The following is a 16,746-nucleotide window of genomic DNA, read 5'->3' as shown; positions in this document are numbered from 1 at the left end:
TATCTATTGATTGACTTTTTGTTGCTGATTGCTTAATCCTTGTGATATACTGTCAAAACTAACTATATGTGTGATGTTGTGTTATGGTTGTCAGTCTTTTTAAACACCTATATTTAACATCTGATATCAGTTTGATTGCCATGCTTAAGGCGCTATTTAAGGGATAATTTAGAGCAAAACAAACTGGTTTTCTGTATATTATTCATCAAAGCAAATCCTCCTATGGTTTTAATTTCCGCCTTTTTACAAATAATGCATAAACTCTGCTACTCATGCATAATTGACAGTTTTTAAAAGGCTGAGTGATGAGCAGTTTAGCAGTAAACCACAGGCGTTCATCGCTGATACTGTTGGGATATCAACACACTGTTATCCAGCCCTTTACCTTACGACCAGACAAATCAGCCTGAGAACTAGTTGAACCCTCGCCAAGGCAGTAAAATATGGGCCACAAATGTTGTCCAGTCATGACCTACTGGCACGTCTCCTGGCATTGTGATTCTCCGGACTGTCTCCTGTCAGGATTTATTTGATCTTTATGGCACCTCTCTCAGTTTATATTCTGTAGCATGAGATAAAACAGCAGCAGGGAGCTTAGGTTTGTGGTGGACTTGGAGCCAGGTGCTCTGGCTCACTGTGAGTTTATAACGATCCCGGATCTGACAGAAGTGGTTTTTTGAATAAAAATGTTTAGATAACAGGTTGTGCCTCACAAAATATTTCTTTTGATCTCCTCCAAGCAGGCTGCCTGGGTTCAACTCCATCCTGTGACTCCTTTCTCTCATGTCATACCTGACTCTGTCATTCTGCTTCTAACTCCATCCACTGTCCAATAAAGAAAGGCACCATAGCCCCAAAATAAACACCTAAGAAAGTGGTTTAGGATCAGGGATGAATCAATTCAACACATAGCGTTCAGACAGGAGACCAGAGTTTACTTAAGTTAGTTAAAGCTCCTGTTAGTGGTTTTTAACTGGTTATGAAAAAGACTGAGATTATCACTGATGCCTCTGTACTACCTACAAACGCAAACAAGACCTTCAGCGTCAAGACTGATCATTTCAAAACATAATTTTAAATGCCTGTATACACTGCCACCAGGTAGGTGTCAAATTGAGTTACAGGACCCTGCAGACATTTACGTTTTCCACAGAAAAGATCCACAGTGAGTGACATGTATGACTGTTAAAAAACAACAAGAAAAGATTTTTCATAGAAAAGCTCTAATACACAAGTACAGGACAAAACAGCACAGCCGAAAGGGTTCTGAATTGTCCCCAGGGGCGCCAAAATCAACGCAGATCAAAAGTTCCTCACAGGTGATCAAGTTTAAGTAAGTTTTGTTGTGTAACATGACTCCACTTCAATATTTGATAGTTTCCTCCAGTACTGTGGTTTGGCTGAAACCATGTTTTGTTAATTTTGTTCGGGTCATACCGTTTGCTCTCCATACTAAAGGACAAAAATGTTAAATGAATCATTATTTGTCATCATGTGTGTACATCATGTCACATTTTCAACATCTGATAAGATTCAAAAAAATCATCTAGTGTCAGCCAGGCTTAAGTTTAACTTTAAAATTGGTTCTGAAACTGCTTGCTAGACTTTGGGTCCATTTGAAAATAGCTTTGTCCCCTCAGTTTTGTGTCCTATAGTAAAAATAGTCATTAACAAGAACTGAACATTCCTAAGTTTGTTGTTTTCTGTGAGCATGCAGCTGCAAAACGCAGCGTTCTTGCTGAATGATCTTCAAGCCTCTGTCTGCTATTTAACGTAACTCCAATGATCTTGCTGAAAGCCAGCAAATCCGAAGCCCTTGTTGCCGCTCTGTTAAACCTAGTCTGTTTAGTCTTAATCTCCACCAATAGGCAAACAGCTGACCATAAGCAGGCTGAATTTCACAGCTATTACACCAAGTGATAATGTATTCCACTGTTTTTTTTTTTTTTTTTTTTCATGTAGAGCTTGTTATATTGTTTACCTGCTGTTATTCCTCCCCTTGTCCTCCACAGCCCTCCAACCCCTGGAGAGTTATCTCATGTCTGTAGGCATGTGCTCTCCCAGGAGAGGTTAACACCTTGCTGTCAGTATATGAGCATGGCCGGGGTAGAGACAAGGCTGGGGACACAGGTGATGCTGGTATTCATACATTAACAGACCAAAGCTCCTACTGTTTTTCTCCTCCTCGCACACCGACAGGTCCGCTTTTATCTGCAGAGGTTCAAAGTGAGGACGAAGCTGCTGCACGATGCTTTGACTTAAAACTACCCAGTCGATCTTCCAAGGAGGACACGCACAACTTATGCACCCACAACCATCACTGCTTCTCCTCCTTCCCGCTCTCTTTCCTCCTCTCACCTTTCTGAGTCCATGCATAATTTCAACGGGGTGGCTTCTTCCTCTCTTGACTCCTGGTGTGAGTGAGCGCTCCCTTTCTTCTCTTTGACTCCGCTGCCTCCAGAGAGGAAGTCCCTGGAGCTTTCTTTATTTTTCTCACCAGCGCGGATAGAAGTGGTTTGGAGGAGGATTTTTGTGAGTGTTTAGAGATGTGTGGTGTATTCAAGTTCTTGTTTGAGTGTCTTCATGAATTTCACGGACACCCAACGTTTGAGAGGGCTTGGATGAATGTGGCTTAGCGAGTCCAAGCCTTTTTTTTTTTTTTTTACAAGTGTTTTTGAATGTGTAAGTAAGTAAATAAGTGGTTTTTCGGGAGAGTGTTTTGTCAACAGGGCTTGAAGTCGCACAGCATGCGCGTTCACTGTTGTGGAGAAGGTGAGTGTGGGAGTGCGGATGCTGCTTGTGGCGCTGCATCTCTCCATGTTTGCCTGTTCGATGGAGGGTTACCGCGAGAAAAAAGAAGACAGACAGGAAGCTAGGAGGTGAATCGTAATTAAAGCTCTCAGTCTCGATAAGTTGGTGACAGCTGGCAATCGATGGCGAGGATCTGCCTCTAATGCTAACGACCTAGAGGATCGATTTAAATTTGAGAGGAATGGAACCAGTAAGGGGAAATTAATTAAGATATTTACGGCCCCAATTAATCAGGTCTCTGAGAAACTCGCTGTAGGTACACTCAACTTACAAAGAAATACTGTACAGTTGGAATCACAAACTCTTTGAAAATAAGCCTAAACTTAACAGAAAAACTCTAATTAGCTCCCTGAAGCGACCAACTGTATCACCCTATTATCTCTATTTACTCTGCTGGAAAGCACAGTGCTGTATGTAGAGGCTACAGGTGAAAACCCTCATTCTGGTCCTTGCTGGATCCACAAGGATGAAAACAACATTTTCTCTGTATAACATTATATAAACTCTAATGAGGAAATATGAGCTCCCTTGAGCCTCAAACAGGAGCACCCAATTATCTTCACTTACAGCGGCACAGGCCGATGCACCCTGGCTAATGGCATAACAATTGCTCTCCGCAAAGGTGCCCAGATCAATGTGGAAGGCTGTGACATGGATCAATACATACCACGGTGCTTTGAATCTGCTGTGAGAGAGATTTCAGGCCTTGAAAATGGTGTAAAACATGAGGAAACAAAGATTAAAAGTGGTTGTTTTTTTTCCAACTTTGATGCTTCAAAAGTCCAATTGAAAAAGCGCGACATGAGAAACTGTTATAAATCTGTGCTCAGCTTGTGATGGTGCCATGTTGATATTCTGCCCCGCATCCCGCCACCTGCCCCAGGCTTGTTAACAAGGTGCCCGCAGCAATGATTGCCTGGCCATCAAACTCCCGGCTGATAAGTTCCTCTGGGAGAGAGAGAGAGAGAGGAGAGAGAGAGAGGGGCGCTGTCATTGAATTCACCCCCGATCTCCTCCTCATGCTGTATGTTGGAGATAACCGAACCCGGCCTCACATCCTCTATAATGGTCTCCATGGTGGTTATATATATCTTATTCTCTAAAATCTGCCTGAGGCTTCATGTAACCACTAGATATCTCCTGTTAGCAGCATTTTGTGATTTGATGACTGGATTCATACACACAATTACAGTGTTGTAGCCTCTCATCAAGATGGTGGCCGGTGAGTCGCCTGTCACTTCTGATGTAGCAAGGCCGAGGAGGGAGATTGGCTGATTGATTGAAGCCTCAGAGAGCACAGAGGGTGAGGGATGCAGTGACAGGAGTATGATTGACACAGATGAGAGAGAGGAGAGCGGATAGGAGGACGCAGCAGGGAGGATTGGATACTAAAACAATAGCGAGTTAAGGAAAAAGGATAGAGGGAGATTTAGGGAGATAGATCAGCCGAGGAAGGGACAGGTGGTGAGTGGGAGAGGTGGGAAAGGAGAACGCAGAGGAAGGAGGAGGGGGTGGGTAAATCTCTCTTTTTTTTTTTTTTTTCCTTCTTCTTCAGTGTTCATCAAAAGGCTTTTGCTTAGAGAGAGACTAAGTTAGAGGTAGCGGAGGACGTTGAGGAGAAGATGAGAGAGAGGGAAGGGGTGGAAAGTATTCCGGGAGGAACATCCTAACTTCAGTCATGCCCCGGTGAATGTGCTGACAGGGTCTGTCTGCGTCACAGCAGAGCAAGTGTCATACACCGAGACAAACCGCACTGCGCCGCAAAGGACAAGATGAAACCGACACTACTTAACCCACAACACAGAAGTTTCCAACAACACACAAACCGTGGATGCAGTTTTACAGAGTGGGAAAGTTGGAAACATGTACGTTAAAAGGGAAACTACAAAGACTTCACATAAGTTCAACCTATCCTCCTAAAGAGAATGATTACACCCCGAAAACAGTTGTTAACGTCCTGCGGGCACTGATGTTAGCTTTCTGAAGACTGAAATATTTACTCCATCATGAATGTATGATCGATTATGTTTTAAGTATGAAACCTAGTCAGAGTTGGTCTTTTAATATGATGCACTGGACGAGTGTATTGTGGGATGTCAACTCACACTGTACTAGTGAATCTTTGACGAGGCACAATAAAGCTCACAATGAATGATCCAATTGTCAACTAAGTTTCCTTTTGAATCCTACCACAGAAAGAAGTTAAAGTCAGATCTATGTATTTTTCAGTTGTCTCATATGCACGGCTCAAACACAAACACCATCAGAAATGCTCTCGCTCTCTCACACTGGGGTGTCACCAACAAGCACAAGCTAGCAACCTGTCAGCTGGAAGTCAGCAGCTTTTGTGCAAATGTTTCTCTCATTCATATCTTTCATGATCAGATGGGGTTGCCAATGGGCTTTCATACACTGTGTATAAAACTAGCCTTTCATTTGGGGAACCGGCTTGTGGCTCTGCTCACCATTTGAGAATATGCAGTCGTTTCAAACAAACCAGAAATCCATCCGACAGGTCAGGAGCAGCTGATCGGACTGTGATCGGCCCTTTTGTCCACACTGCGCAGGGAAGGAAGGAAATTCGGCTTGACTTAAAACACTTTCATCTAACTCAAAAATTGGGTCAGAAACAGCCTGAATTCGCATGGAATATTGTGGCTTTGGCAGGGTTGCCAGGTCCTTTGGACAAAGCTGTGACTGTAAAATAGGAGTGGACATAGGCGCAGAGGCGTCGCTCATGGGTTTATTGTTTTTTAGCCAAGAATTTGGGGAGTGACCATTATTAGATGACAGATTGGACACTCATCGTCATGCCTCTATCTTGATATGTGTTGCTAAGGTAGCAACTTGTAGATCACAGGTAGCGATAACCTTAAGCATAGCCTGTTTTAGTGTATTTCAAAGGACCGGAATTGACTAAATAACATGTTGTATTGAGAAACACTTTTGAGCCCATATACTTATTCGAAGATTTTTTGCTGAGGAAAAAGATCAATGCAGAAGTACAAATTATTCTCTTATACTCTTACATACCAAAGGACATGTCACTTACAAAAGCAGGTTTAGATTGTACTCTATGTTACAGAGACCCAACATGAATCCACCATGAGTAAAACACATTTAGAAAGAAGCAGGCAGAAACCTAGAACCAGACTCATGTTGAACAGCCACAGAGTGAGACACAATCAGAAAAAAATGCCATGGTCACTTCTTATTGAACTAAAATATTAGGTTTGCAGATAGAGAGATACACGAGACAAACAACAAGAGAAGAAACAACAAAACCACATCAATTAATAAAATAAAGAGATTTTTACATTACCAATAATAATTGTAAAAGTATTTACAATCAAGTGATCAGTCTAATACTGACATTAAAGGGATACTTCACCCGTTGAAACATGAATCTTTATTGACATTGGGTCATATATGTAGTAGAAATGTGAAATACATTTTGAAGTTGGTGCCTACTTGGCCGAAAAAAGTCAGAAAGTGTCTTTTTGGTTCATGTGGATGAAAGACACCTAATCCCAGAATGCACAGCACCGCAGGCCACTCCCACTAAGTTCCTCTAGTTCAGAATCAGAAATACTTGATTAATCCCAGAGGGAAATTCGATTGTTACAGTTTCTCCAAAAAAAAAAAAAAGATATAGCAGTAGAAATATAGTAATAAAAACATTTACAGACATATTTACTCCAACACATGAGGCCATTTCCTCAACTGATTCCTCAACTTCTTCCAGAATTGGTATCTTGGAAATTTCTGTCAGAAAACAGACTCTATGTCTGTGTCCATAGGCAAACAGTGAGAGTGTAGACACTACCAGTCCGCCCCATCTCAAGCCGGAACGGGCTCCTCGTCCTCACCGCCGCCGTCAGTCAGGCCTTATGTCTTGGCTGCTGAGCTGGCAGGGGCCGGGGGCGGCCAGCAGTATAGCAATATAGCCGCGAGACGGTTGCTGCCGACAGGCTGGTCTTGTGTCGCTGCAGCCCTGGTGGCCAGTGGTCTCGCTGCTATATTTATATTTTTTCGCCATTATCAGCTTTCTCCATGGAGTCTGTTAGCATAGCTTCCAAGCAATATGGCGGACGTTAAATTTTGATTCTGAGAGTGAGTTCCCACCCACTGATCTGTGATTGGTCTGTAGCTTCAGTGGTCGAAAATATGAGGAACTAGCGTTGTCGTTTCACCCCGCTAACCGCAACAGCTTCCAGTGACGCAAAAATCCACATTTTGCGTCACTGGAAGCTCCTTTTCAGACTGAGCGCGAGATGCACGACCATTCAAAAATACTACCAGGTTTCTAATGATACAAAGCTTAATGCAAATGGGTGAAGTATCCCTTTAACAACAGTAATGACAATGACAAGAGTTCCATTAACATTTTGATGATAGACATAAGACAGATATGAATAGATGTAGTAGGAGTCACAGAGACCAAACCATAGGAGTCTCGCCCTGATGGACATTAGAAAGAATGCACTTCAAAGGCACATAATCATCAGCTTCACTTCTGAAACTTAAAAAGCTACACACACTTCCTTAATTTATTCTACAGGGGAAAAAAAGCCCAGTGGCAAATCAGAACCAACCTCACACAAAATCAAAAAACACACCTGCCAAACCATATACACTGCTTTCAAAGTTCACCAGCATTGCTATCATTGGCAAGCGTGTAATAGTGCGTACAAAGTCACAACAGAAATGTTTATTGTGTCAGCATTAAAAGCAGTTTTCCCTCGACAGTCCTTCAGATGCTGTTGTGTCTCTGATGTGCTTCACTCTGTGATGTACAGGAACAACTCTTTCATCTTGCTGCTGACGGGCAGGTTGGCGTGTGTGTGTGTGTGTGTGTGTGTGTGTGTGTGTGTGTGTGTGTGTGTGTGTGTGTGTGTGTATGTGTGTGTATGTGTGTGTGTGTGTGTGTGTGTGTGTGTGTGTGTGTGTGTGTGTGTTTGTGTGCGTGTGTGTGTGTGTGTGTGTGTGTGTGTGTGTGTGTATGTGATTGTGCTTGCTGAATGATCCAGAGCCCGTTTTGTACGTTTTTTTCATAAATAAATGATTTCAGTTAAATTATGGAGTTTTATTTAAAGTTATTATTCATGTGGTTTGCATGCAAAGGAAGTCTTCCCAACCCATGGAAAAAATATCCCCCCCCCCCCCCCCCCCCGTGGCTACACTTCAAAAGCAGCCGGATTCCTGCAGACCTGGCAACCCTAAGTTTCTGGTCAGTACTGACATTATGGAAAAGTTTTCCCGTTATATTGTGAGCTCGACTGAGAGCATCCTTTGATTTAAATCTCTCCGTCTGGTATGAGCACTCGTCCTAAGAAAAAAAGAAATAAGATGTAGAGGTTTGTTAAAACAGCAGGAATGATCTTCTGCCGCCAACGCAAGCCATTAGACGACCTTTGCAGCACAGCTGGTCGGGCTGTCAATCATAAAAGACAAAACACAGTCACTCCAGCATGACTTTTCCACCTCAGAATAGAATAAATCAAAACCATTTATGAGGGTTCTGTTAATGCAATAAATGAGGTTAAAACTACAGCATACTTTAACTGAGAGTGGAGTCAGGATATATTACCATCTCCTGCCTTCAGTTCAACTATTCTTCCTCCAGCATTATGGAAGTGCATCAAATCGTTGGAGTGCCCTATTGAAATAGTAATTTTCTGAATCACACATGCTTGTCTTTTTTCCGCACACATATTACTGAAAAAAGTTCTTCATATCACTGACGTGTCAGATGCATAGGCTGATGTAACTGAAATACTAGTGATGTTTGCCTGTTCTCATCTTAAAGTGAGTGCTCTGATTGATATCTGACATTTGGATTCGGCGTAGGATTTTCATTTCAGTCTTGAGTGCATAAGAGACACGCTAAGAGTCTGCCTCAGATGCATGAGAAACCGAGGAACCTTTTTTTACGTCGCTCAAGGCACGGAAGCACAACAAAGTGCATCTGCATCTACGTCTTGCATCTGTATTGACATTCTCTAACTGACTGATCAAAGCACAATATTAATCCAGCTAATTAATCACGCATCAAAGCGATATGAAGCTGCTTTCTGTTGAAGCTTGTCCTCCTTTGCGCTGCAGTCAGAAATCCTTGACAGTTGTTCTCATTACTAAGTGCTCAGAGCGTTTTCTAATACTGTTATCCTATCTTTTTCCATGTAGAATAGTACAATGATAACTTTGTCCCCGTCTATCTAATAGATGTCTGAAAAAATACTTGGGTCATTATGAAGGTATAAATGGATGTGTGTTCAGGGCCTGAGAAGCCCCCTGTGCTTGTGAAAATGTGATTGCTGCTCTGTTAAAAGGTCCGTCCTGCCTGCTTGTCTGTGAATTCTCCTACCTGTCTATGCCGCTGCACTTTTAATTAACGCAGTGCAATGATTAAAGTTTTAACTTAATTATCTTTATCTTTTTCCTCTCAGGGTGTTCAGACCTCCTTGGGAAACTGAATGAGACGCTTCGCAAGACGAGCGGGAAAAAAACAGCGGAGGGAGGCTTTGGTGAGATAGAGGAAGACACAAGGAGAAAGAAGAGAGAGAGAGAGAGAGAGAGAGAGAGACGGAGTGACTGACACCTGCCCTCCAGGTCTGTGTGAAGGGCAAAGCATGGGGGAGTGAGAGGAGGGACGTGAAAAGAGGTGAAAAGGGAAAGGAGAATGAAGACAACTGGAAAACAAGGCCTGCCTCACAGCCAAGCTCACTCAAATTAGGACACCTCGCAGCAAGACAAGATGATTACAAGAAATCTGCTCCTACTGGTTTCCCTTTGCCTGTGGGGGGGGCTTGTGGGAGGTGCCTTGGCCAGTAAGACCTTACGTAGGAGAGGAGTGGGCGGATCACACGTAGTGAAGCTAGCGGACAGCAGAGCTACGGACCAATGGGATGCAAGCGTGGATGCTAATTCGATGCCTGTGGTGACTCTTAGAAACTTGATCAGTCACGAGCAGGCAGGTGACTCTGGATCTTTCTCTTATTCCAAAATGTTGCAAAGTCATGCTGCTCCACAAATAGCCAGCAAGGAGAGGCAAGCTTTTAAACCCAAGCGTGAGGTTGACTCAGTCAGTAAAAAAGAAGGGACTCTACACATATTAGCCAACAACAAGGAGTTAAACCAGGATGTGAAGAAAGTTAGGAACAACACCAAGAACTCTGAGACCTTTGCCAAAACAGGAAGGTCAGAGAAAATATTTGCTATCCATCATAAGCCAGATGGACACAGCAATAGAACCAGGTCTAAGTCAGGGTCCAGATCCAGAAGTAGAAGTGATATGAGTGTCCATACTACAGGGGTGCCAGGGAAAGGATTCAGCGTGGACTCGAGCAGAAAGTTGAACCTCACTGGCAGTTATGGCGTCCTGAAGCTGCTGTCGAAGGAGAACTTAGTCAGGATTGTCAACTCCCAAATGCAGAACGTCCCCGTCCTGAGCTTTCCGAGCAAGGGCAGTCGGAGCAGGAAGAGAGATTTGATTGACGTTAATCACGGACAGTTAGAGGCTCAGAGAGTGCAGAGACAAGATATAGCTGTCACTCAGTTTCAAACTGGATTTGATAATCAGACTGCATATCCGTATGTAAGCCCTGTCCCCACTCCAGATCTTAATCAGGACCAGGGCGCCAACACTCATAATAATCCTCTAAGTGCAGTCAATCCAGCTTCAAGTAAAGGGCAGGGTTCTGATAGTGGAGATAATAAGAGCAAACACCTCGCCCGCTTACTGTCAACACCTCGCAGCGAGGTCAGTCTCAGCCCCGAGAAAGAAATAATAGGCAACCAAACAGAGCCACCATTTACATCGACAAAACATTTCCCACTGTTCGCTCCCTCTGAAACAAATGATTCTCCGCCGTCTGTGCTGACAATGCAACCCCTGGGAGTAAGAGCGGAGAACAGAGCAGCAGATTCCCATGGAGACCCATTAACAGAGTCAGCTCACTCTGCTCAAACAGAAGCCAGCACAGCTCAGTACCCTGCAGATGAAGACAACAAACTTGTCAACAGCAGTCATGTCCTGAGGCTTCATCCGGCTCCTGAATGGAGCCGCGATGTAGAAGGCGCTGGGGTGCCAGCTGTCGAGCCAGAGAATGGGAAAGGCCTCGTGTTTGAAGAAGCAGAGGAGTCGGAGTCGGTGGACGAGGAGATGGCTGACCGGATGGAAAAGAAGGGGCCGCGCTCTCGCAGCAGGAGGAGCTGGATCTGGAACCAGTTCTTTGTGATTGAGGAGTACGCCGGGCCTGAACCTGTGCTCATTGGACGGGTAAGGACAAAGAAAAAACTTCATTCAACATTTACAAGGGCTGTGAACTATTTAATGAATGTTTAATGAATGTTTAAGAATCTGTTACAAGTCTACTACATGGCTTTGTCTTACCTCAGGTCCTGCCGGTACACACCTTACAATATAACAGTTAGCATAATCTAACCTCAGAGTCATACTGCAAGTTTTTTTGTGCATTGTAATGAACCTGCAATTGGAATTGATTTACATCGCTCCACTGCCATGTGGTGCCTTCCAGGTAGCCGTAAAAACCCCAATGAATCCATGGTGCATTGAGGCGTGACAAAAGGCACAGATCACATCTCCCCAAGGGGCGAGTCATGATCTCCTCCAATCCGCACCCACCAAAGGGAATTGACATATCCATGAGAATTAATAGGTTTACTTTTTCCCTCCACCATTGATCCCCACCCCAAGGCGAGAGAGCAAGAGTAGTCGGAGTGTTCCCTCATTTCCCTGTAGGTCAGGCCTGTCAGCTCTCCTCCCTCATGGTCAGAGGTCTGCAAGGTCTCGCTAATGCTATTTCATTTGGACTGATTTACACTTGGTTTGACAGGATTTATCGCCGCCTTCTCCCTTAGTACAACACACACAGGGCTGAAGTCCTAATGCTCTGCAATGTAATTTATTACAATCATTGACTGGGCATGTCTCACCCCCGCTGCCCGATGCACACTCCCACCTCGGCTTGACAGAATGAGCAGATGAGCGTGAAGGAGGTCACGTGGACCGGCGTGAAGGTGTCTCCGAGTCCTGTATTGTAATGGTTTCACTCTCAGTCCTCAGCATGTGCCGACTGTCTCAGCACCCATCTGCTGTCGATGAGCCAATTTATAAGCCCGCGTGGCCAGTTTGCTGAACAAATGAATAGTAGTGATCCCTGTGTGACTGCTGCAGGCTGTTGGACTCCACAGAGTGAGAGGTTTGGGTGTGTTTGTGTGAGTGCTTGAAGTTCATCTGATGGTTAAGAGCTTCAACTCAGTGGGAAATCTCTCACACTCAATAGACAAAAGATCAAATGTACTCTGTGTTTTTTTTTTTCAATACCCAGGAGCCGAGTGCAGCATCCGGGCGTACGCTGGGGTACTCGGGCATAAACTGGTGTTACTTAGCTACTACGGCACCAGTGGGACTTAAGCTCTGTTTGTGTTGCTCCTGGGTGTAACTTTTATGACTACGTTTAGACTGTCAGACAAGTATCCAAGGTAACACAAATGGAAAAAGCAACAGTCACAAAACTTTGAAGGAAAACACATGGAAGAGTGTTTTTGTTAACAGGGTGACCACACCCCCATGTACAGAGGCTATAGTCCACGTCGCAGTGGCAGCGGGTTTGAATCCCTCCTCGGCCCTTTGCTTGCTGCACGCCATACCCCACACTCTCCATCCAACATTTTCCAATCTTTTCAGCTGTTCGATCTGTTAAAGGCAAAAATGGCCCAAAAAAGCAACTTAAAGTGACAGTGAGCTAATCGAAAAGTTTTCGTTTTAGCATGAAAGCCTTGTTTGAATTAACTGAAGAGTGTGCATCCACGTATAGCTTTTCTCTCTCATTGTGTCTTAACCATCAATTAGTAGAAAATAGTGATACATTAATGATTAAATAAACCTTATGGGGATGCCTCATATAGTTGGATGCATTGACAGGGATTCTGTGTTGGTGTATATTGCTATCTGTCCAGTATATACATGTATATATATACTGTATATTTTTGCTTTGTATTTCCACATTATCTGTATTTATTTTCTGTTTATAGTTTGGCAACAGTCATTGCTCCACAAGTGTTAAGACCGGGTACACCTTTTGGCTATTCTCAGTTAGGCTTGGTGCAAATTCAAGTGAAGAAGTTGGTTGAAGCTAAGTCGGGCGTAGAGTGTAAGACTTCATTTTGTATGCCCAGCTGGTGCACTTGGCTCCAGGTGCACACAGTCAGGCAGGACCTGCAGCCTACATGAGGAGCCTCTCTAAGTGCACCGTGATCAGCCAACATTTAATGTGGTTGTTTTTGCCTTTGCACCTTGACTGATGATAGTCTAAACTGAATGCTACAAAGCACCGTTAGCCGCCATAGAGAAGATGGAGGAGCTAACGGTCCAGCTTACAGATGGCACTGTGTGTAAAGCCATTAGTGCCAATCTGCTGTGTCAAGCAGGTGTTTATGCCAGCACATTGTATGGCACTCAAGGAGGGAACCATGCCAGGCCACACACACATGCCCATATGATAGTGCTGACACTTGGAGTTCACCCAGACAGCTATTGTGACCATGTGTTTGTGTGTATGTGTGCTGGGCTGGAGATGCGTATGATTAGTACCACACTGTATAATACAGTGACGGCACACATGAATAATGCTCTTATAGATCTTAATACGCTTATGAATTTTTAATCTCCTGCTCTGCTCCATGTAGGCTAGCGCTATAGGCAGAGGGATCAATGCGGATGCGCTACCTTGTTTTTCTCTCGATCAGGGACCTGATTATGCTTTAATGGAGAGAGCTGAGATGAAGGGTGTGAAGAAAAAATGACTATACAGGCCAAGAACGACTCCACCTGCCAGGTCCGACACCTAAATTCCGGCTCAGTCAGATGCTAATTCTGTTGCCTGTGACTCACAACACGTGTCTCACTTTTCGTTGGCTGTATCTGCGCACTCACTAAAACACACAAACCGCGTACATCTAAAGGTGTGAATCCGTATTTAATTGTGGGCTCCCTTTAACAGGCCGCCTGCTAACACTGATTCATGCTGTGTTTTTGTGTGATCGCAGACAGCTCGGTTTGGGATAAATCTCTACTAAAGCTGGAAACAAGAGCCAGGACTCTAATCTGTGATGTCAATGAGAGACAAAGGATCTGCAGCTAAACTGATAATGAATTTGGGGGCCAACTTTGTGGATGCACTGACAGCACCGAGTGTAGTTTAGCACAGATATTTATACATTTTTTTTCATTTTTTTTTTCAAATTGTTAGAAAGCCATATAAAGAGGCCCAGCTCATTTGGAATTAAGTCTGAAAGACTCAGCCTACGAGTCACCAGCTGTCCATTCACTGTTTTTCAGAGCGGAGCTTGATACGTCGTAATACCGTCAAAGATCTGAGTTTTTGTGTTTACTGTAGCATCTCGCATTTGGAGAGTTGTTATGGTTCACAGGAGTTGCCAAAAAGGGCATGAAACATTCTGAGTGGTGAATTGTGTGACTCAGTTTCCTGCCCTCTATCAACGCGCTCGCTCTATCTCTGTCTCACACACACAAAACATGCACACGCTCACACAAAGACACGCGTGCACACAGACTCGCAAACGATGCTGTGTTACTATATTTTCTCACGCTGGAGTGTCTCTGCCCCGTGATAATTGTGAATTTAATTGATGCTGTCACATGGTCTGTAATGGGGTTTCAAGTGATTGCAGAGGCAGTGTGAAAGAAACACAGATTTTTCTTGAGGAGAAAAGGCGCCTCAGCAGAGCTGGGATTAAGAAGAAAAAAAAACCCACCACTTTCTGATTAGCTTTTCTTCCATCCTCACTGCTCTCTTGAAATGCAAACTCCCTAACACCTCATGTGGGGAGGAAACGTGACATATATAATCGTTTCTTCCTCTGTGTGAGGAAATTCAAGCTTTTCCATCCTGCCCTGCTTCACCTTTATATCAACTAAAGTGTTTGAGCTACCTGTAGAGACGCTAATACGCATACGTAATTCAGCAGGAAAATGAGCTTAGGCTACCATCATTAGCATATCATTAATTTCAGTGTGAACATACATAATTCATAATTAGTGAAATATCCCTGTGTTACACAATTAACATTTTTGTCTTTGCCACACATGACACTCACGCTACAGCAAAGCATGCATAAAAAAAACATGCGGACATAAATGGGAATCAGTAATTAAACACTTTGTGTTGGATTCTGACACTCCAAACGATACCAGCCGTTCCCACCATAGCTTAAACAGAGCTTTCTCATTATGGGGAATCATTCATTAACATTCAGTGCTGGAAATTGCCCTGCAAAACGCAGTTAAAAGAGTCCAGCAGCCCGAGGGCTTCTCAAGATATATAAATAACACAGTTATTGACTGTAGCTTTATTGGTGCCTCCTGCGCCTCCTTTCGGAGCCTCCGGGTGCAACGTGCACACACATGATATTGTGGAATTGGCCCGCGGGAAGCTGACGGTGTGATGCAAGGACGAGAAGGAGGCTGTCACAGGAAGTTAAGGGTTGGTGTTTGAGACTGTGTTAGCATGTGTGCACATAATGTTTTCTCTGATGCTCACTCGAGCAAAGCCTTACTGTCATCAGAGACAAGCCAGTGGTGGAAAGTAACTATGTACGTTTATCCAAGGCATGTTGTGGGGTAAAAAGCTTCTTCTTCATGATTTATATTTTATGTTACTTTATGCTTCCACTCAACAGTATTTTACAGCTGGAAATGAAACCTTAATATCACTTGTACATTCAGCCATAGTGACTACTTTTGCAGATAAAACATTCATTTATACATGACTAATAAAACAAAATAGTTATTAAAGGAGTAGAATACCTGAACCTCATTTGCTTCTTCAACATATAAAACTGTGTTTATCTCCAAAAACAGTCTAAGGATTATATAATTCTCTTAAAGCGCCCTTTCTGCATTTGCCATACTTTTTGTATTAGGTTGTAATTATTGATCTAAATAAGTATTTGAATTACTGTTTCTGTGAAACAGAGGAAATGCTCCAAAAGTTTGACAACATACCCAGATTGTCATCATAATTATCTCTGCTTGGGGTTCAGAAAATTATGCTTCAAATTGGATGAAAAAAGTCTGTTTTTATGTAAGTGTTATCAGCTGTCTTTCTTAGTAAAATATCAAGTTATAGAAACCTTCTGATGGTACCCCTTTATGGTTATAATCCCTAATGTTTGGAAATACCAAACACACTTTTGGTACTAATTACAGCTGACCTTTCTTCTGCTATAGTTTTTCAAAAATGCATTCACTCTCATTACTTATCCCTCCATATTCTTGTTTGTAGTGTCAGAGGCTGCAATGTCTTCACAGGGTTCAAATGGCTGAGAGATTGGAAGGAAAAAACTACAGCACATGGTGGATACATTTGCTCATTGCGGGTAATTTGTGTCTAAATGTATTTTTAACATCACGCTGTTTACTGGAAGAGCAGAACAGCTTGTTCCAGGCAAACATAAATGTGTAGTAGTACATCTTGCATATATGTATTGAGATCACAAACTAAGATGTTGTACACAAGTCACAGATCTTCTTGATTTTCTGTTAGTTGTATTTCTGACAAAATAGAATCTTAACCTTTGTTTCCTGCCTGCAGTTGTGGATACATATTTCATTTTAAACAGAACTCTGGGACCATTACCACCAGTTTCAACATTTTGTGCTCTAACAACCAGAACTAAAATCTTATACGTTCCACTGCAGCCAGTTTTTATTTGTCTTAATTGGATAGGACAGCTGGAGAGACTGGAAATGTAGGGAGGAGAGAGTGGGGGAAGACATGCAGGAAGCAGCCAACTTTTATTGGGAGACCGTTTAATGCATCACTATTGTCTTCTTGCCTTGCTCATATGTCTATGTCTATGACATCTTTTTGGCAGGGATATTCCTAG

General features: G+C 43.2%; 1 protein-coding gene across 3 annotated transcripts in view; it reads left to right on the top strand.

Moving 5' to 3' along the window:
• Positions 1-16,746, top strand: part of LOC109998370 (uncharacterized) — a 194,860-nt gene that overhangs the window by 58,823 nt on the left and 119,291 nt on the right. For all 3 annotated transcript variants that reach the window (XM_065953755.1, XM_020653175.2, XM_065953754.1), the window contains one exon: positions 9,261-11,092. In XM_065953755.1, coding sequence (XP_065809827.1) covers positions 9,569-11,092 — 1,524 coding nt within the window. In that variant the 5' untranslated portion in view covers positions 9,261-9,568. The remainder of the gene's footprint in view (positions 1-9,260; positions 11,093-16,746) is intronic.

Source organism: Labrus bergylta, chromosome 4 (genome assembly GCF_963930695.1).
Source record: "Labrus bergylta chromosome 4, fLabBer1.1, whole genome shotgun sequence".
NCBI classification, from domain to species: Eukaryota; Metazoa; Chordata; class Actinopteri; order Labriformes; family Labridae; genus Labrus; species Labrus bergylta.
This window is presented reverse-complemented; position numbering and strand designations above follow the sequence as displayed.